At 37.4% G+C, this 19,949-nt stretch overlaps 5 protein-coding genes across 7 annotated transcripts; all 5 read right to left on the reverse strand.

The window, feature by feature from the left end:
* Positions 1-2,957: 2,957 nt before the first annotated feature.
* Positions 2,958-3,955, reverse strand: ECI1 (delta(3), delta(2)-enoyl CoA isomerase 1). Its single transcript, XM_059601772.2, has one exon. The coding sequence runs from the start codon at positions 3,810-3,812 to the stop codon at positions 3,111-3,113; it is 702 nt and encodes a 233-aa protein (XP_059457755.2). The 5' UTR covers positions 3,813-3,955; the 3' UTR covers positions 2,958-3,110.
* A 160-nt stretch (positions 3,956-4,115) lies between these two features.
* Positions 4,116-7,413, reverse strand: LOC132187327 (uncharacterized). 3 transcript variants are annotated; one of them, XM_059601611.2, is made up of 5 exons: positions 7,297-7,413; positions 7,165-7,223; positions 5,944-6,166; positions 5,382-5,474; positions 4,116-5,208 (listed from the first exon to the last, which is right to left on the reverse strand). In XM_059601611.2, the coding sequence occupies exons 3-5, from the start codon at positions 6,048-6,050 to the stop codon at positions 4,692-4,694; spliced, it is 717 nt and encodes a 238-aa protein (XP_059457594.2). In that variant the 5' UTR covers positions 6,051-6,166; positions 7,165-7,223; positions 7,297-7,413; the 3' UTR covers positions 4,116-4,691. The 3 variants fall into 3 exon arrangements, with proteins under 3 accessions (XP_059457594.2, XP_059457592.2, XP_059457593.2); XM_059601609.2 differs by lacking the exon at positions 7,165-7,223 and having other exon boundaries at positions 5,944-6,059; XM_059601610.2 differs by having other exon boundaries at positions 7,165-7,413.
* Positions 7,414-8,210: 797 nt separating this feature from the next.
* Positions 8,211-11,593, reverse strand: ACR9 (ACT domain-containing protein). Its single transcript, XM_059600405.2, has 6 exons — positions 11,284-11,593; positions 10,767-10,985; positions 10,570-10,675; positions 9,546-9,900; positions 8,746-9,030; positions 8,211-8,647 (listed from the first exon to the last, which is right to left on the reverse strand). Exons 1-6 carry the CDS (start codon positions 11,438-11,440, stop codon positions 8,501-8,503), a joined length of 1,269 nt encoding a protein of 422 aa, XP_059456388.1. The 5' UTR covers positions 11,441-11,593; the 3' UTR covers positions 8,211-8,500.
* A 640-nt stretch (positions 11,594-12,233) lies between these two features.
* Positions 12,234-12,803, reverse strand: LOC132186432 (histone H4). Its single transcript, XM_059600406.2, has one exon. The coding sequence runs from the start codon at positions 12,733-12,735 to the stop codon at positions 12,424-12,426; it is 312 nt and encodes a 103-aa protein (XP_059456389.1). The 5' UTR covers positions 12,736-12,803; the 3' UTR covers positions 12,234-12,423.
* A 5,513-nt stretch (positions 12,804-18,316) lies between these two features.
* Positions 18,317-18,891, reverse strand: LOC132186433 (histone H4). The gene has a single exon (XM_088517772.1). The coding sequence runs from the start codon at positions 18,817-18,819 to the stop codon at positions 18,508-18,510; it is 312 nt and encodes a 103-aa protein (XP_088373898.1). The 5' UTR covers positions 18,820-18,891; the 3' UTR covers positions 18,317-18,507.
* Between the last annotated feature and the right edge of the window lie 1,058 nt (positions 18,892-19,949).

Here is a 19,949-nt window from a genome sequence, read left to right on the forward strand (position 1 = left end):
AAAAATATGTTTTTATCAAAAACAAGGGTATTTTGGTAAATTTTACATCCAGTGTTATGATTTAACAAAAAATTATACCGGATCACTAACATTGCAAAATTTTTAAATTTGGTTATTTGACATTGTAAATTTTTAAATTTTGGAGGTGTAATTGCAAAAACGTTAAAACATTACAGGGTAAGTGAAGTTTTTCCTATCTAATAATGAAAAGTCGAGGGCAATGTTCATGATAATCGATCAACATACTTGTCTTACCATGATACATGGACGAACCTTAATTATATGTATATCACGTCTCATTTTGTTGACAGTGATTGAAGCTTATACACAAAAATTATGAACTTTTGTTTGGTTCCTAATCACAAAAGAGAAACGATTGGGAAGAAAGTAGAGTCATGTATACTTGAGTGGGGTCTTAATAGAATTTTCACTATTATAATTGACAATGCTAGTTCCAATGATACCACCATTGAGTATTTGAAAAGTAAACTAAGAGATAAGATGGGCACCATATTGGATAATAAGTTTATGCATATGAGGTGTTGTGCAATATACTGAATCAGATTGTGACTAAAGATTTGAAAGAGGTTAATGACTCAATTGTGAAGGCTTGAAATGCAATGAAATATATGAAGTATTCACCTTAAAGATTTTAGAAGTTTAAGGGTTGCATGGAAAGATTAAAACTTTTCATTCAAATGTTTGTTGAGTTTTTATGTTTCAATTAGATGGAACTCCACGTAAGTTAAAAAATGTTATGGTGCCTTCAAACTTACAGAAGAAGAATATTGACACTTTGTTTCAACTTTGTTTGCTGAAGGGCAATGTATAAGGGGTTTGAAACCTTATACTTTTGATTATTAAGACAATGTTGGAATTTTTTCAAGTTTCTAAAAAATATATGATGATATCCCAATGCGACTTTCAGGTTCCTTATATGTAAAATCAAATATATACTTTTCATAGAATTTGTGACATTCAATCACATAGTATCATAATTACCAAGCTTCTAAAAGTGATGTAGAAAGCAAATCAGAAATATGTCATTTTTTGATGGAAAATGTTGAAAAATTGCTAGTTTTAATATTTTAAATTGGTAGAATATGAGTTATTCTAAATTTCCATTACTTACCTAAATAGCACAAGATGCATGTGTTGGTCATTCTCATTACAACAGTCGCTTAAACAGTCGCATAAGGCATGTGTTGTACCATTTTTGGAGTTCATTTGCTCAAAAACTTTAAAATGTTTACAAAATTGGTTAAGGTCAAAACCCATAAGTTGTGGCAATGGTTATGATTCAAAGATGGTGATATGAAAGTTATAGGCTAAAATAAGGTAAGCTTTATATTATTCACTAATAAATTTATTTAGCTATTTATTAACTAATTTTTGGGTTATTTTCCTTTGTAAGGGTGATTAATTGAAGGGGTTGATGTGTTGGGGTGGTTGTTGGTTTAGTGTTCTCACTGATCTGATGTATTTTTATTTTTTACTGCTGGTTTAATGCTTTGGTGGCTGCTGCCAGTTGATTTACTTGAGGATGATTACTTGCTGGCTGCTTGTTGCGGATTATGTTTATCGGTTTGATTTCAATTTGTTTGCCGTAACTTTTAAGTTTGATGAGTGCCAGACTTGCTTGTGTTTTAGTTCTGAAGTAAATTTTGCTGCAACTGCTGGTAATTTTTAAAGTTTTATGTGTAATTCTTTTGAAGGAACCTGCTGTGGTGTGTTGTCTTTAACATAACTTTTAAGTTTTGTGTAATTTTTTTGATGGACTTGATGGGTTTTAGACTTTTAGTTATGATGTGTTTTCTTTGACGTCACTTTTAAGTTTTACGTGTAGTTTATTTGACGGGCATGCTTGTTTTTAGTGTAATTTTTATGTATGTGATATAAAATCTTAGCGTGTTGTGATTTCTAATTTTCTATGCACTTTAGGATTGATATTTGACAATGATATTTGGATAATTTGATCCCACAGTAATTAGTTTGATTCGGATTCAACATGAAAAGGCCCATTTCCGTAACAAACCGTGAAATAAGTCAAGATAGTTCGGGTTCAGCCCAATCAAATTTTCACCAAAAAAAAAAAAAAAAACCTACTCAAAAATACCGGATTCCGACCCGAAATTCCAAATTCCAACAAAAGTAGGACAGCCACAGCCAGTTCAGGTATTGAGATTAGGATTCCAATTTCAACCACCACAGGTCAAAATCTGGAATGGCCAAATTTCCGGCCACCCAGACATGTGGCCGAAGCCACTCCTATAGCCCTATGGATAGTTCGGCCACCTCCAAGGGTCAAACCCAAAAAAAATTAAATTTTTGAAATTTTTGGGTTTGGCCCATAGAGCTGGCCAAACCACCCCCTAGGGCCAAACCCAAAAGAGGGTGGCTGAACCACCCCTAGGTGATGAGCCACCCCCAATCGGACCTTTGGCCACCTCCATGACGGCTTGTAGACCCTTGAATAAGATTCAAGGGCCAAGATTTCAAAAAAAACTGATGGGCAATTCCCCCGCTATTGCTAGGAATTCCAATCCCTCCGACCCATACCCAACCTTAAATTGCAAACAACTTTTTAGAAAATTGAGTTGCATTTGTTAAAAGAGTCAAAGAAAAAGAAAAAAAAAACTAAAAATTAATTCTAACATTCTTAGATTTTACATCATGTCAATCACATTTTATTAGTATTCAAATAAAAAAATCAATACAAAACAAATTTTTTTACTTTTTCCTACAAAACATTCTTACTTTTTTTTTCTCACATCAATTAAATCTTCCAAAATTACAATCCACTTCATTTTTCAAGTCCTTGCCAAACACACCCATTGAAGTCCTTGCCAAACACACCCAAATAGAGGTAAAACTGGATTATAAAAAGCCCTTTTTTTTTAGTCATTTCTTCGTGCCAAGTGCCAACCATGGAATTGAATCGGAAAGAAGGAACAATAGCAATCAATAATAACATCATAAACTTTCAGCAAGGAAACTACACCACGTACGTTAAAAAAATTTATTTTATGTCTTTTGTTTTTTAAACAAAGCGCTCGAAACATAAAAATAGATTTCATATTATGAGTCATATGATTGACTGTATGAGGGGCCTACATTCGCGATCGAGTGCTACCTGCACCAATCCCATCCAAGACCCGAGCCAACAATATCATGCGAATCTGAGCGTACACGTGTCCGTCCCATCCCCTTCCCACCAACTGTTCCCCTAACCTCATAGCAGCGCTAACCGTCTCCGCCGCGCCATCGTGCGCCGAGTCGATAATTCCCTTCTCCACGGCTTCTTTAGCCGTCACCTTAGCCCCTTTGAGAACCACGTCGCGCCGAGCCAGCGGATCGCCGATCTTGCACTCGATCAGAGCAATGAACCAAGCCGGAATCACCAGACCAATATCGACCTCGCTCATGTAAAGGAAGCCTCTGTCCTTTCGCATGAGGACGTAGTCGTGGCTCAGAGCAAGCATGAAGCCGGCGGCCGAGGCGTGGCCCGAGACGGCCGCGATGGTGGGCATAGGGAGCGATATGAGATCGGCTACGAGTGAGTTGAATTTCGAAACCATTAGTTCCTTGCGGGCTTGGGAGGATCCGGCCCAGGCGAGATCATAGCCGTTGGAGAAGAACTTGCCTTGGGCGGTGGTGATTAGAGCCGAAGATTCGGCGGAGACGCACTCGGCTCGGACTCGGCGTATAGCTGAATGGATTGCATCGACAAGCGTGGGATTTAGCCGGTGTTCATCCCCTTCTCCTGTTAACGTAAGGATAAAGACTTTACCTCTTTTTTCTAACGTGCACATCTCGTGTTTGTGTGCGCGTGCGTGCGTCTTCTAAAATGATCCAGTGCGATGAACATCTGTGGATTGTATTTGTAGGATATATAGAGAGAGAGAGAGAGTAGTTGCCTGGCGGCCGGCGATGACACAATGAAAGTATTTTTTTTTTTGTTTGAACAATGAAAGTATTTTTGTCCTGTAGCAGCGGCGCGGACTATCATTAGGCGTTGACTGACTGATAAGCATGGACACTTCATAGTTAAATATGTTTAAACACAATTTACGTGATTAATTGCAAATTAAGATGAATTAAGCATAAGTCTGATTTCGAATTGCACCTTATAATTCAATCCTGACCAGAATCCGGATCCCCACAAAATTACCATGGGCCTAGAGATGTAGAGCAAGCACTAGCTTCACTGCGGGAAAGGATGCTCATTGAGATCATTTCATAATTAAGATTTAATGTTATATTTAACTGTCACACCATTTAATTTTTTTTTTGAAGTTTTTTTGAAATGTATGACAACATAATTGTCAGATAACATTATCAACACCATTATTATATCCTCTCCCCTCTCTGGTGCCTCAACAAAAAAGCTAACCATGATATGAAATTCTCCATGAGAGAGAACCCATGCCTTGCCAATCCACCACAGACTTGGCCAAATCGTTGCCTACTCCAAATCCAGTGAAGCTTGGAAGACGGTCCCGGCAACTGCTGAACAGGTTTAAGTGCCCAAAAAGAAAATCATCTCTGACATGATTAGTTTCATTACGAGAAATTGCTACAGAAACTAGAAAAGGAGTGCTCGAGAGTCTTCGATAAATCAAAACTCAAAAGTGAGGTGACCCATATTGCTCTAATCAGTAAATTCATAATCAGAACGGATCCCAGTCCGGTCAATACCTACGTAGGCCACGGTCAAACATTCGAGCAGAAGGGCACTCATAGGCTTGGTGGCCCCTTCCACCACAGTTGATGCAGATGACAATAGGAACGCAGTCACGGCTGATATGGCCGAGCTCGCCACAACTACGGCAGACGATATCACGAAAAGGACCTCCCATCTCAGATGCCAGACTTGACTTGGGGCACTGACGGGCCACGTGACCTGATATGTTGCAGGTGTTGCAAACAGGTTCATTGGGACACTCACGAGCAAGGTGACCGGTTTTACGGCAATTGTTGCAGGCCTTCTCATTGGAGCAATCAGCAGCAATGTGTCCTGGCTTGTAGCAGTTGTTGCAGAGCCTTGCATCGTGAGTTGGGAGACCGGGATTCATGCAATCACGAGCAAGGTGACCCACCTTGCCACACATATGGCAAACTGGATCATTGGGGCATTGGTTCGCAAGATGTCCAGGCTCCTTACAGTTCCAACACATGGTTGATGAGTTGCATTCAGCAGCAATGTGGCTAAAATAAAATAATATTTAACAGTTATAAAGCAACCGGCATGTTTCAGATGAGAGCAGATTAATCGGTAAAATCAGCAAATCAGGATTCATAGTCATGTACGGAGCCAAACATTTTTTCTTCTCTCTCTGATAAATCATGACAGGATCTACAGAAATTAAACGAGTTCTCACCCAGGAAGTCCGCAGTTGTTACATACAGTCATATTTGGACAATCTCTAGCAAAATGTCCAGGTCGTTTACACTTGTTGCACAGATAATCTTGCCTGGAAAGTAAAGCATACTCAGACATGATATAGAACAAAACAAAAGATCAAAATTTTAACACACAGATGGAGTCCAAGCACCAAAAAAATCAAATTTCGGCAGTTTCACAATGAGATAATTAATTCTAACAAGCATTTTCTTTTCATTAGTAAGGTAGCCACAGAAAAGTTAAACAAATGTTGCTTGTTTTTTTTTAGTAAGTAAAAAAAAAAAAGGGCTACAGTAAAATAACAATTTGGGGAGTAGTATTCACAGTAATGAAGGTTGTGGGCTTTATGGCTGCACAAACAAGAAAGGGGTGAAGAGATTTTTATATTTTTTTAGTTCGGGGGATAAAAATCAACATTTGTTCTTTTCTCCACTTTAGACTATAAGGTTACCCAAAAGGGCACTCCTACTCTGAAATTTTATAATCCAATTAAAAATGGGCGACTTTTAAGTTTCTACTAAACCATGGTAAAAGCCTACCGGTTAATACGTCGATCCCTTGGGTAAGGAGCATCACGGTAAGATACACGTTCACTGCTTCGAAACCTCTTCGCCCGTGGTGGGCTTCGGCCCCGATCCAGGCTCATCTCAAAAACCTGTTAGTAAATCTCTTTGAGATACAAAAGATAGAAAAAGATCTAAAGCTCCCACTAGCTCTAGAGATAATGAACCCCAAGCCAGCAATTGAGTATCCAATGTGGACCTGCAAATGCAACCAGATAATCAAAACACCAGGATGTAAGGAAGTTCAAATCCAGTCTATCCAATAAAAAGAACACAAAGGAAGTATAAAGCAACACACTCTTATTTCAGTAGAATAGAAGTGAACAATCAAACATCAGTTGAAAGAAGGTAAAGTGAGAATACAAAGGGGGGAAAGAAAATGAGAGAGGGACAGAAGTATAGGAAGCAAACAAACCCCAATCCATCAAAATCAGCTGTCTCGCCATCAAACAGAGAAAATCCAAAACAATTGACACTCTTTGGTAGCAAATGAAGGTGACAAGGGGAAAAAAAATTGATTTTTTCTTCACTGTAAACACTGTAAACTAAGGAAAAAAGAAAAGAAAAATTGTCATTTCTCTCCACTCCTAAAATACTGCTAGGCTTATTCAATAGCACCTGTGTCTCCGTGGGAAACAGAACTGAGGATTTCAATTTCATGATTTCATTCAATTCCTCAGTTTTTCACAAAAACCAGCCAGCATAAGTGCATATCTAACACAATCAGGACCCAAAAAATATATATATATTTACGGGCTACTTGCAAGAGTAGCATCAATGGCAGAAACAACACACCTTCATCATTAACCAAAAATAAAAAAACTACACCAAAAGATCTGTAAACCTCAATTTCAACCTCCATTCACAATGTATCTTCCAAATCAAACATGTTAAGAACCCACCTCTCTAAATACAACAATAATCTTAACCCCATTAACGGACGAATAATTTCCAAGTGCATAACTAATATAAGCTCTTTCTTTTCTCGAAGACCAAATCAAACTCAAGATTTTAGTTTCCATGATTTCCCTAAGTTTTCTCATCAACCAAACGGAACGTAAAGGAAAAAGGCACATTTCGAATAAATCTAGAAATTCTGTTTGATCAACAAACATGCCAAACGTAAAAATTCACCCCCGGAGAGATTTCATTGGGAAATTAATCACACGCTATTTGAGTCATGAAGGAAGAATGTACCTTGGTTTGTACGGTAACAACCTTGAGATGCTAATGAACCAGAAGCTGAGGAGGAAACCCTAGAATAGGAATAGGGGATTTCAGAGCAGAGAGGCTTAGTCAAATTCTAAAATTTCGGGAAGTCGAGCATACTCTGATAAGCGCCATCGTAACGATGTTTCATTGGGTTGGCCGTTGATCCGTTGGATTTAGCGTTTGCCACCTTTTACAAGGTACGTCTTTATTGGATAAAATCGTGCAATAATCCCATAAAATCTGTTTACCCGAAAAAAAAAAAAAAAAAGAAGCAAGAAGTTGGATATCTTCGTTATACTTCTTAAAAAACACTTTATATTTTCAAGAATATATATATTATTTTTCAAAATTTAAAACATTTTTAATAATAAATTCTACTAATTCTTTTTTTTTTTTTTCCCAAAATCATTATTAAATAAACTTTTTCATTCTTTTAAAAATTTATAAGAAAAAAGCTTACACAAAAAAAGTTTACATGCGAAATTTTTTTTTTTAAAAAAAAAAAGAAAAAAAAAAGAGAGGAAGTGAAAATGGCCAAGCAATATTTTTGAAAGATGTTATGGCATAGATATGAAAATTTCAATAAGAACTCATGTTAGGAACGTTTTGATGGACGTTCAAATTCAAACAAGTTAATGAATTACGAAATTGAAATTTGATACAAGTAAACATACATTTCCTAGAAAAATGACGACTAAACATTCAATTGGTCTTATTCAAATACATAAAAAGATGAATCTAATCATTGTTCTCGTCTCTCTCTTTTAATGGTAAATATATCACTTCTTAGCATGTAACAATTAGCTCAGTAAAAAAGCATCTAACTATCAAATATCTTCTTGACACCTTAAATAAATAATTAAATCATTGTTATTTGCCAAGCCTCCATTTTCACATTCATCATTGTCGTGAAAGAAACCCTGCAAACCCTGCCACATCCTAAGGTGCAGGAACGAACACATATCAGTTTAATAAATTGAATTAGAAGAATTTCTTATAACCTAATTTGAAAGAAAACTTTATCCTATAAGGATACAGAGAATTTTGATGTTCGGCATGAAATTCATGTAAATTTCGGTAGGTGAAGAACCAAGAGCTTAGACGAGTTAAAATTATTAAGCAAGAAAAACAAAAAAGTCAGATGGTTTACAGTTACAGTGGTGAGCCTTGCGGCAACATTAATGGATCTGGACAATCTCAGATACTCATATATTCACATCAGCAAACAAAGATGCACTTGTAGTGCAGAGACGTTAATGGGTAGAGAAAACCAAGTGATGCATACTATTCTGATGGCAAAACTGCATAGCAAATGAGCAGCTCACCAACCCATCAATGTTCTTCTAACTTTGTTCACAATCTGACTTCTAGCTCGACTGCTTCCCAAATGGAATTCACGCGTTTCGTCCAAGAGAAATCTGTAGACTTCCCACTGGCGATCTGATGTTGAATGCCTTAAAATTTCAGCCTAAACCAGCAATGAAGAGATTTAACTGAGTGAGAGAGATAGAGAATTCCCCATGTGACTGAGCAACATAAACAGAAATTCAAATATCAAATTCTTACCGAGAAAATGCATATGCCTAACGTTTTCAGAGCGAAAGTAACATCATAGAATACACGGGGCCTTCCCTTTCCAGATAACTCAACTGGATTAGCTACCAAGAGTTCAGTATCAGGGCCCCGATTGACAATAATAACCCGCAGCGGATGAAGCATCTCCTCCTTTAAGCGAGAACACAATGCAATCTGACTCTCAGGATCCACAATCTTCCTCCCATCTCTTTGCCGGATAAATAGGTCCATATTTCTGAAGCCATTCACGCTTGAAGAAAGTCTACCATAGTCGATCTGAACAGAAACAACAAGACCACCTTATATTGATCAAATCTGTAATGCATACATAAAACATGATACTCAACAACAACATGAGTAATGAGCCCAGTGTTGGTCTGGCTTAGATAATGTCCTACTATTTAGGGATTTTGCACAAAGTGACTGCTCTTAAGATTCGAACCCACTCATGTGCACATGACGAGCCAGAGACTTTCAACGTTGCATCAGACAATGATAAAGAGCATGCTAACCTAAGAAGACATGAAAGTATTCCCACTTTAAGGACAATCTGTAATTCATCAACAAAATTAGATGACCAAAATCATCCAAGAAACCCCCAAATACAAGGTAGTTAAAAAGGGACAGCAATGTGCACTAGATAAGGGAAAAATTGACTTGGGTTCCCAAATAAGCCAGCACCTCACAAGGGGAAGATGTGGCATACTTTGTACGGCAATCTTAAGACGACTAGACACAAGCCTCTAGAGACCGAGGAAACCAGTCATAACCAAACAAGATTGAAGAAGTACCTGGATATCACAGTCCTTGGAGGTCCTCAGAATGTCATACAGCAGGCACTTCTGATCAATACATTGTACCTGAAGCAAAGTATGCGCTGGGCTCAATGAATTATCAACCTTAATAGTTGCCTTCTTTACTGTTGAAATATTTGGGTTGAGATCTTGCAAAATGCAGGTGCCCTTGTTTGACAGCTCACAACTAAATAATTCTTCAGCAACTGCAGGAGGAAGAGAGTAGAAGCCCTGAAATCGTTCGTACTCAGGCCCTGCCAACTGAACTTCACAGGTAATAAAATTCTTTCCTAGAACAGCCATCAGATGCTTGCATACATCATCTCGCCTCTCTTTTGTCTCCAACAGGTCCCTGCAATTATATGGTATGAAATAATCATGGTTCACAAGTGCCCATCCACGTACAACCATTGTTAGAGATTTCTGTCGCACCACATTTTGTACTTCCAGAAACTATTCTTCTTGTGAATGAAATGAAGTAAATGTTGGGAAATAAGCTCCTTCCCACCCAACTTAAAAAGAATCTTCATAAATAATTGAAGCATAAACACCAAAAAGAAAAGAGCAGAAGCAGGTCAACAGAATGGTCACTTTCAACAATGTTTCCTACATGGGAAACTCGCAGTATTTAGTCACAAAAGGCTATTTGGGTACCTTTAGGGTGGAAATGTCAAGAAATTTCATTTGTCAATTGCTACCAATCCAGAAATGAGAATTTCCGGAAATTTCAAAAACAAAAATCAAAACAGAAAATAAAAATAACAACAGGGAAAGAACTCAAGAAGCGCCAAATGAATTCCCTAAGTTGGACCCTAACCATCGAATAAAATTCAACCCACCAGTCCTACCCATAGAGGTGGCCAGCCTTGTCATATAAAACTCAAAATAGAATCCCATCCATCAATTTCAAGTTTCAACATTTTTAAAAAATGAACCTTAGACCAAAATAAGGCCCCCCAAACCTCCAGCTCAACATTCATATATTTGAGTCATAGAGATGAATTGTACTATAATAACTCACATCACATCTGTGATGAAGAACAGGTCCAACACTCTGCCATCTGGGGTTGGCATAACTTTTACTCTCTGAATTGAAAGTTCAAGCTCACAGAGCACCTTTGCGACATCTACATATATGCGAAACAATCTATATCAGCATATTCTACAAAAAAGCATATTACAGAGTACAAGAACTAACATTTTTCTTGTAGTGCATACCATGTAACGACCCTTTTTCGTCGAGGCACCAAACCTTTAAAAGGTATAGTGGGGACGGCGAGGAACCATTCGCTTGCTGACTGAAGTAATAGGAAAACAAACAAGAAGGGCATACAGATAAAAGCTGGCTTTTCAAGCTTTCCCAATCCACTCTAACCGAGCTATCCTGTGGAATAACCCACAAGACTATGTAACACCATCTTCCATCCGTTGAAAAATCTGCAAAAGAAATAATTCAAATGATTGTTTGAATATGTACACATCTTCCATCCGTGGATATAACGGTGTTCATGCAGATCTCAGAGGTGTCTATATCTGAGAACAAAAATTGTAACAGACGCTTTATCAGAACAAAAATTTTGCTTTTTTTTTTTTTTTCTTTTTTTGTAGTTATACGAGAGCAACAAAAGTACATACTTTCATGCTACAGAACTTTCCCGAGAAGAATAATTTCCAACCGAAAAAACAAAAAGAGAAAAATAACTATCATTAAATCTCGCTACTAAAACAAAAATACCTGCTCTGGCAATGGAAAATCCGAACTCGAGGATTATTCTAGAAAGATCGCACCCGAGGCCGGCCTTGTCCGGGCAATTCACCGTGATGACGGAGGGCTCGCCGGGCTCCTTGCCATGTTGGATCAAGACGATGTCGTCGCCGCACGGAATGCCCATATCTGAGGCGGAGAAAACGACAAGAACCCCAACCCTCCCTCCCCCGCCGCCCAAGAAGTTTTTAAGTTAGAGTCAGCGGGCAGAGCATAGCCGGAGCTGTGAGCTGCTGCGGCGAGTTTGTAAGGGGTTGGCTGAAAATCTTGTGCGCGGTTCTGTGCTATAGCTGTAAGATTACTCATTTTTGCCCTTTTCATCAGGAGGCTGTCGGGTAAAGAGGGCCCCACCAGACGTCACTCCACTTCAACTCTCTGGGGCAAACTATTAGCCACGTGTTCGGTTCACAGTGCGTTGATAGTAAATGCGCCAATGGAGCAGTAATCTGCCGGCGTTGGGGGTCAATGGCCTTGTGGAGAACAGTCCATGCACTCTGGTGAATCAGTCTCCATGGAATGCTAATCACACTGCTTAAAATACACGAGATGGATTTGGTAATCAAGAGCTATTTAGACGAGTTAACTTTACGGGAGCTTTTTGACAATTACTCTCAAAATTACTGATAATCCAAAGAACAAAATTATCAAAAATCTCTACAGTTTTCGGAATAATTATTACTTGGGAAAGGTAAAAAAGTAGGAACGGCACCAAAACAACTTGTATAACTAACCTCAATTAATAGATGAATTTGATTTGTGATAAGGATTGCAGGCGTATCCTGTCGGCAATGCGTCATCCAAAATGTTGTCGTTTGGCCGTCTCGTCACAATTCAAATTCATCCAATAATTCAGCTTAGTTATACTCAAATTGTCGTTTTGGTGCCATGCTTTCAACGTTCATAATTTTGCTCGAAAAGAAACAAAAAATTATGGACTCCAATCAGAATTCAACTCCATTTTGGCATTTTCTCTGATTATACTAAAAAAAAAGGCTATATTCAGATTCAAATCAGATCTCATTACACAGGAAATCGAACCCTTCCATTTCAAACTGGAATTTTGTTAACACAAAAGAAAACTCGCAATTACATTTCCAATCGCCCAGATCTTTAACCTCCAAACCCGTAGAGAGTCCTTCCCTGCCGCTTCAGCGCATAGACAACATCCATGGCTGTCACGGTCTTCCTCCTGGCGTGTTCAGTGTACGTCACTGCATCGCGAATCACGTTCTCCAAGAAAATCTTCAGGACCCCTCTGGTCTCCTCGTAGATTAGCCCGCTGATTCTCTTGACCCCTCCTCTCCTCGCCAATCTCCGGATCGCCGGCTTCGTGATCCCCTGGATGTTGTCCCGGAGAACCTTCCTGTGCCGCTTGGCTCCGCCCTTGCCCAAACCCTTGCCTCCCTTTCCACGGCCGGACATTTCGAGAGCTTTACGAAATTTGAGGTTTTAGGGTTGAAGATTTTTGGTTATGGATGTCAGGTGTGGATTGGAGTTTTTATAGAAGGGGTTTTGGGGGGAAGGGATTTGAGAAGAAAGGTTTTGAATTTGGATGCGATGCTTGGGGCCGTTGGATTAGGAGGTGAATTAATGGCTGGGGAGGTCGATCCGTGTGCTTGCATATGGGTGATTCCCAGGCGTCGATTAGCTGGGATCGACGGTGTGCGTTGTTCTACGGATATGTGGCGCGGATCTTGCCTTTTCTTTTAGCTGTTTCTGTGCCAGTGTGGCGGGCTTTTCGAAATTTTCGGATGGGGCTTGATGCTCCAAAACAATCGCACGTTACACGCATTATTATATTAACTTATAAATAAACAAAATAAATAAATGTTGCTACACTTGATATCTTCCCTATAAGCATATGCTTTGTGTTAGTGTTTTTTTTTTTTATATATTTTATTTTAAGGGAATGCTGGACTTATAATTTTTTAACAATTTATTGATACTATAAATTATTAAATATGAGATGGAACAGCATCAATTATTTAAAAAAATTAACACTCATCAATCATATACTAACACATGGCAATGAATTATATATATATAAAAAAAAAAAAAAGGTCGTAAATGTAGTATTTTTCTTTTTTTATTTCTTTATTTCTCTATACAATATTTTGATGGAGCATATTGGGTGTTCTGATCACTTGTCATTCCAAGCATAAAGGCAAAAAGATGTATGCTTAATGATAAAGCAACATTATCAAACAGAGAAATTGAAAAAAAGACTACTGATTTGGGATAGTGGTCAACCTAGTAGACACATGGAGGGGCTCCAAGGTTATGTTTGGCAAGAGGCTGGACTGGAAAGAGGATCCAAGACCTAAAACCAAACAAAAAAATTTTACACTTTTATTCTCAAAATTAACCACAACATTCTTACTTTTTATATTAAATCAATTACTTTTTATTACTATTCAAATAAAAAAATCACTACAAAATAAAATTTTTCACTTTTTTAAACAAAATATTATTACTTTTTTTTTCTCACATCAATCAAATCTGTTATACTATTGGTCCACTTTCTATGTCTATTCATTCACCAAACATAGCCCAAAAGATCGTCGGAGGACCGTCAGCTCAGTGATTTGATATTTACAGGATATAAGTTTACATGGAATAAACAAAAGAAAAAAAAACGCACTTACAAAAGAGAGTTCTAACAGAGCGGTAGACACTAAAAAGTGTTGGAAATTTGTTGAATTAGTACAAGTATATTGATAATGCCGGCCATGAACTCAGCTCATGACCCTAAATAATCTTTTACGAAAAAGAGAGGCCACCAATTAAAAAAAGACAAGTGTTTATAATTTGATGCAAGTTGGACAATGAGGAATATTGCAAATAAAGTGCTTTTATTTTGGAGTGGTTTATGACCAATAACATTTTGGCTGCATATAAAACCTTGTATACAATGAATTGGAGTTAGAGCATCTTTGAAATTGTATTTGATTTAAAGTAAAAAAATGTTATTAAGGGTAGGAAAAAACTGTTAATAACTGCTAACCGCTTACTCTTATATATATATACATACATCAAAATGATGTTGTTTGGGTATTTTTCTCGAAAATGGCGTTGTTTTGGAGGAAAACAAAGACTTACTCACTCAGCCTAATTTATACAGATTAGGATTCATCATATTCTCTCTGTCTCAGACTCTCACTTACGACTCAAGTCTCACATGGCGCCGTCCCTCTCTCTCGAACTCTCTGTATCTCCTCTCGTTCGTCGCCTCTATCTCTCCTCTCTCTCTCGTTGTCTCTCTCACTCTCTCTCTCTATCTCATAGGCTGAATGGTTGATGATCACGATTAGGAGAGTTTTTGTCTATTTATTTTTTAGTTTATGGACTGCCTGCTTGTAGTTGTTGAGAAAGTAAGGGAAAAACTCATAGATTGTTGCAATTATTTTGCATATTCTTGATTTATTCAGTTTGTTAATTGTTATATTCATTTTTTTTTGTTAATTGTTATATTCATCTTGTATTTTACCACTTAAAAAAACCCGTTATTGATTTTAGTAACTGCTAACCGCCACTTATAAAATAACCGACAACCGCATAGGCGGAGCAATTATTAAAATTCAATAACCGCTTGTATAGCTATAATTTTGAGAATTTTTTAACTTTTTAGACCCTTAAAAGTATTTTCAATTTTTTTTTACCATACATTTAAAAAAAATAAATAAAAAAAATAAAAAAATAATAATAATTTTAAGTGTTAAATATACTTTTAAATCCCTCAAATACACATCCAAACAAACCCTTAAATATGAGTAAAACATAAGATAAAGTAGAGTGGTGCGCCTTGGAGGAAGTGGTGCAAAGGATAGGTTTTGCTAGCATGTGGCAAAGTTAATTATGAAATGCATCAAGTTTGTCTCCTATTCCATTATTTGTCACTGGCCAACTAACATGGATACATCCGGTCTAGTGGAAATGTGGAATAAAACAATGGGATCATTTTATCTTTATGCTGATCTCCTAAACATTCTCCTACATTATGCAAAAAGTAGCGGTGCTAGAACATTCTCAATGGAAAAGTTAAATATTACTTTTATTTAAAGTAACTTTTTAAATGTTTAAAAAAATCCTTGCATTAGATTAGCAAAAAAAAAAAAAAAAATGTAAAATAGATATTTGATTGGAAGAATTACAGAAAAAACTAAATGTAACAACACTTTTCAATTGAGCCATTTTATCTTTTTCTAAATATTTTTTTTACTTTTTCTCACATGTTATATTTTTCCCAAAACTTTTCCCATTTTTCCTTTCGCATGTTCTCATTTTCTCAAAAATTTTATCACTTTTAATAATATTTAAATAATATAAATAAAAATATAGTTAATCAGATGTATAAGACCTTTAAAAATTTATTAGCTAAACTAAATAAAGTACGTTTTGAGATGTCATTTTGCATAAAAATGCAGCTCCTCTATTAGGAATGTTATTATAATTGGTGTCCTTACTTTTTAAAAAATAAATAAATAAAGGGATAAATGTAAAATTGGTCTATGTGGTTAGCCTAATTTACAAATCACTCCATGTGATTTAAAAAATAATTTATAAGTCCATATGGTATGCCAAAATAACATTTTACTCCATGAACTCATTTTCCGTTAAATGACTTAACGAAAACCGTTACATTGCCACATTACATTCAATAAAAATAAGACACGTGTTCTTTTTTATTTATGCTTTTAAAAAATGACAAATAAGCTTTTTCACGTCATTTTGAGGCCCCAACACACTCAACGTCAAATTAAATAAACATAATCCCTCTATATCCCTTATGCCATCACCGTCTTCATCTTCCGATGAGTATGATCTTCGATCTGTGAGTTATTCTGAGATTTTTGGGCATCTACGTTTTTGGATTAATGCATTTTTGGGCAGTCTTTCTATGGAAATTCTGATTTGTTTTTAGGTATTGAAGCATCTTCAAAAATTGTTTCCTGGCATCGGAAACAATCTATCTCTCTGTGTCATTTTTTTTTTGGGAAGATGAAGACGACGGCGGCACAGAGGATATAGAGGAATTATGTTTATTTAATTTGACAAAGAGTGTGTATTGGAGCCTCAAAATGAAGTGAAAAAGCTTATGTCATTTTTTAAAAGTATAAATAAAAAATAACGCTTTATTGAATGTGATGTGGCAATGTAACAGTTTCCGTTAAATCATTTAACGGAAAATAATTTCATGAAGTAAAATGTTATTTTGGCCTACTTTAAAGACCTATAAATTATTTTTTAAACCACAGGGAGTGATTTGTAAATTAGGCCAACCATATGAACCAATTTTGCATTTATCCCTAAATAAAAAAATAAACGTAAAATTAGTCCTTGTGATTGACCTAATTTACAAATCACTCCCATGTGATTTAAAAACCACAATATCTCAATAAGGAGAAAATTTTATTTTTTCATTCGGAATATTAGCCTGAAAGTTAAGGAACAAATTATGTCAATGATAGGAACTCAATGTAACACTCCATTTTAAGATTAGCATTAGAGGATAACTTCTTACACCACCTCCTTTGTGCCCACCAATTAGAATTGGACAACTAGGATTATTACACCAAATCAAATGAGGTGAAAAACACCTGATTAAAACACCAACTCACATCATCCACAAAAGACAAAACCCTCTTTTTTTCTCCTCTCCCTCTCTCTCTCTCCAGCGGCACCGTGCATCCCAACCAGAGCTTGCCAACACAAACCCAACCGGTAGTGACCGGTACTCCCCTCTCTCTCACTCTCACTCTCACAGACACACACCGGCAGCAGAGAAAAAAATTTCTCTGCTGCCCATGCTTTCTCCTCTCTCACTCACGACACAATTTCTCTCTCACCGAAATTATTTCTCTGATTTTCTCTCACAATGTGATTTTTCATTTGCACAATAAAATGTGATTTTTCATATTTCTCTGTTTTCTCTCTCACTGAATACAGTGTGATTTTTTTTTTAAAATCACATTGTATTTGTGCAAATGAAAAATCACATTGTGAGAGAAAATCAGAGAAATAATTTCGGTGAGAGAGAAATTGTGTCGTGAGTGAGAGAGGAGAAAGCACTGGCCCTGGGCAGCAGAGAAATTTTTTTCTCTGCTGCCGGTGTGTGTCTGTGAGAGTGAGAGTGAGAAAGCACTGGGTCGGTGTGTGTCTATGAGAGTGAGAAAGCACTGGGCAGCAGAGAATTTTTTTTCTCTGTTGCCAGTGTGTGTCTGTGAGAGTGAGAGTGAGAGAGAGGGGAGTACCGGTTGGGTTTGTGTTGGCAAGCTCTGGCTGGGATGCACGGCGCCACCGGAGAGAAAGAGAGGGAGAGGAGAAAAAAGAGGGTTTTGTCTTTTGTGGATGATGTGAGTTGGTGTTTTAATCAGGTGCTTTTCACCTCATTTGATTTGGTATGATAATCCTAGTTGTCCAATTCTAATTGGTGGGCACAAAGGAGGTGGTGTAAACCACCTCCTTATAGAAGTTATCATCTTAGCGTTATTGGCACCATAATTTTCGCCCAACTCCCAAAAGGGCGAGAAAATATGATTTTTTTGATGCTTTTAAGGTATTTTACGCACAGAACGTTTGAACGCAATCGTTGCTTTTAATAATCAAACAGTAGTCGTTTGCATGGAAATAAAAATTAACCATTTCAGCATACGGAGCCATGTTAAACCCAATTTCCCCATTTCTCACCCATTAGCATAAACCAAACCCTAGAAAGAAAGAAGGAGAGAAAGAAACAAGGAAAAATCTTTTTTGAGGGTCCTCCTAAACTTGGTCTTAAAGAAAACTTGATATGAAATTGCCTAGAGCCCACCTTTTACCTCTGTATTTGCGAGTGCATAGCTTTTTATTCTTATCTTTGTCATAGACCATTATATGTATAAAATCAACAAAACACATCTTCCTTTGGTGCCAAAATGGACCAATTACACAACCTGTTGTTTTGATGCAGTCAATTCTACGTTCACAATTTTGTTCAGAATGAAACAACAAAATATTGACTCAATGAGAATTCAACTCCATTTGGGCATTTTCTCTGATTATACTAAAATAAAAAGGCTATATTCAGATTCAAATCAGATATCATTACACAGGAAATCTAACCCATCTACTTCAATCTGGAATTTTGTTAACACAAAAGAAAAGCGTCTGAAACCAAATGAAAATCGCAAATACATTTCCAGTACGCCCAGATCTTTAACCTCCAAACCCGTAGAGAGTCCTTCCCTGCCGCTTCAGCGCATAGACAACATCCATGGCTGTCACGGTCTTCCTCCTAGCGTGTTCAGTGTACGTCACTGCGTCGCGAATAACGTTCTCCAAGAAGATCTTCAGCACCCCTCTTGTCTCCTCGTAGATTAGCCCGCTGATTCTCTTGACCCCTCCTCTCCTCGCCAGTCTCCGGATCGCCGGCTTCGTTATACCCTGGATGTTGTCCCGGAGAACCTTCCTGTGCCGCTTGGCTCCGCCCTTGCCCAAACCCTTGCCTCCCTTTCCACGGCCAGACATTTTCGAAAGCTTTATGAAGTTTGAGATTTTAGGGTTGAAGATTTTTGGTGACGGATTTCTGCTGTGGATTGGGGTTTTTATAGAAGGGGTTTTGGGGAAGGGATTTGAGAAGAAAGGTTTTGAATTTGGATGGGATGCTTGGCGCCGTTGGATTTGAAGGTGAATCGATGGTTGAAGAGGTCGATCCGTGTGCTTGTATTTGTGTGATTCCCAGGCGTCGATTATCTAGGATCGACGGTGCCCGTTGTTCTACCGATATGTGGCGCGGATCCTGGTTTTTCTTAGCTGTTTCTGTGCCATTGTGGCGGGCTATTCGAAATTTTGAGATGGCCGAAATAATGAAAAATGGTCGTATCAACCATCTTTTAATTATTTTTCTATACTTCTCAAATTCTCTAGTCCAAAATAGAAATTTTTTTTTTTTAAAAAAAAAAATCAATCTAATCTCATTCATAGAGAAGTCAAGAGCACAAAAGCTTTTACAATCAAAATCTATGCCGAAGTTAAAAGATCAAAACTAAAGCTAAAAGATTACACATTATAGAGGACAATAACAAACAGATTTTATATTGAAGTCCAAACTATGACGTCAAACATCTGCTAATCCATAACTAATCTTTAGTTGTAACAACAAGTTTGCTTTACGCTGACAATCCAATGCATAGGTAGTTCTTATTCCTCGACCTTAGGATGAGAAAAAACTCTATGCCAATATTCATCATCTTCGACCCGAAGGTCAGAATACCGTTTACATCCACAACCCCAAGGGTTTGGACCAAATCATAAGGTGAGCAAATCAAGAAAGGACATAGCCTTATTACAAGCAGCATGAAATACAAGCAAAATAGACGAATAAGGAAAAAACAACAAGAAAGTAGCAAGACAAAACAACACAATATAACCAGAATACAGGGAAAAACAAAAAAAGGAGCACACTAAGCAAAAGTCAGCAGCCGGAAGAAAAGTCGATCGCGTAATTGCCAGACACCGAAGTGAAGGAGGCGTTGGAAGCTCAATGCGGTAGGGGACGCGTTAAAAGACCCTGTAGAAGATTGTGGACGGCAAAGTGGCGCAAAGGAGATTAGTAGCGCACTCAAAAAATTGGGGGGGAAGTTTGAGTGAAACCCCCA

Source organism: Corylus avellana, chromosome 6 (genome assembly GCF_965113065.1).
Source record: "Corylus avellana chromosome 6, dhCorAvel1.hap1.2, whole genome shotgun sequence".
In the NCBI taxonomy this organism is placed as follows: Eukaryota; Viridiplantae; Streptophyta; class Magnoliopsida; order Fagales; family Betulaceae; genus Corylus; species Corylus avellana.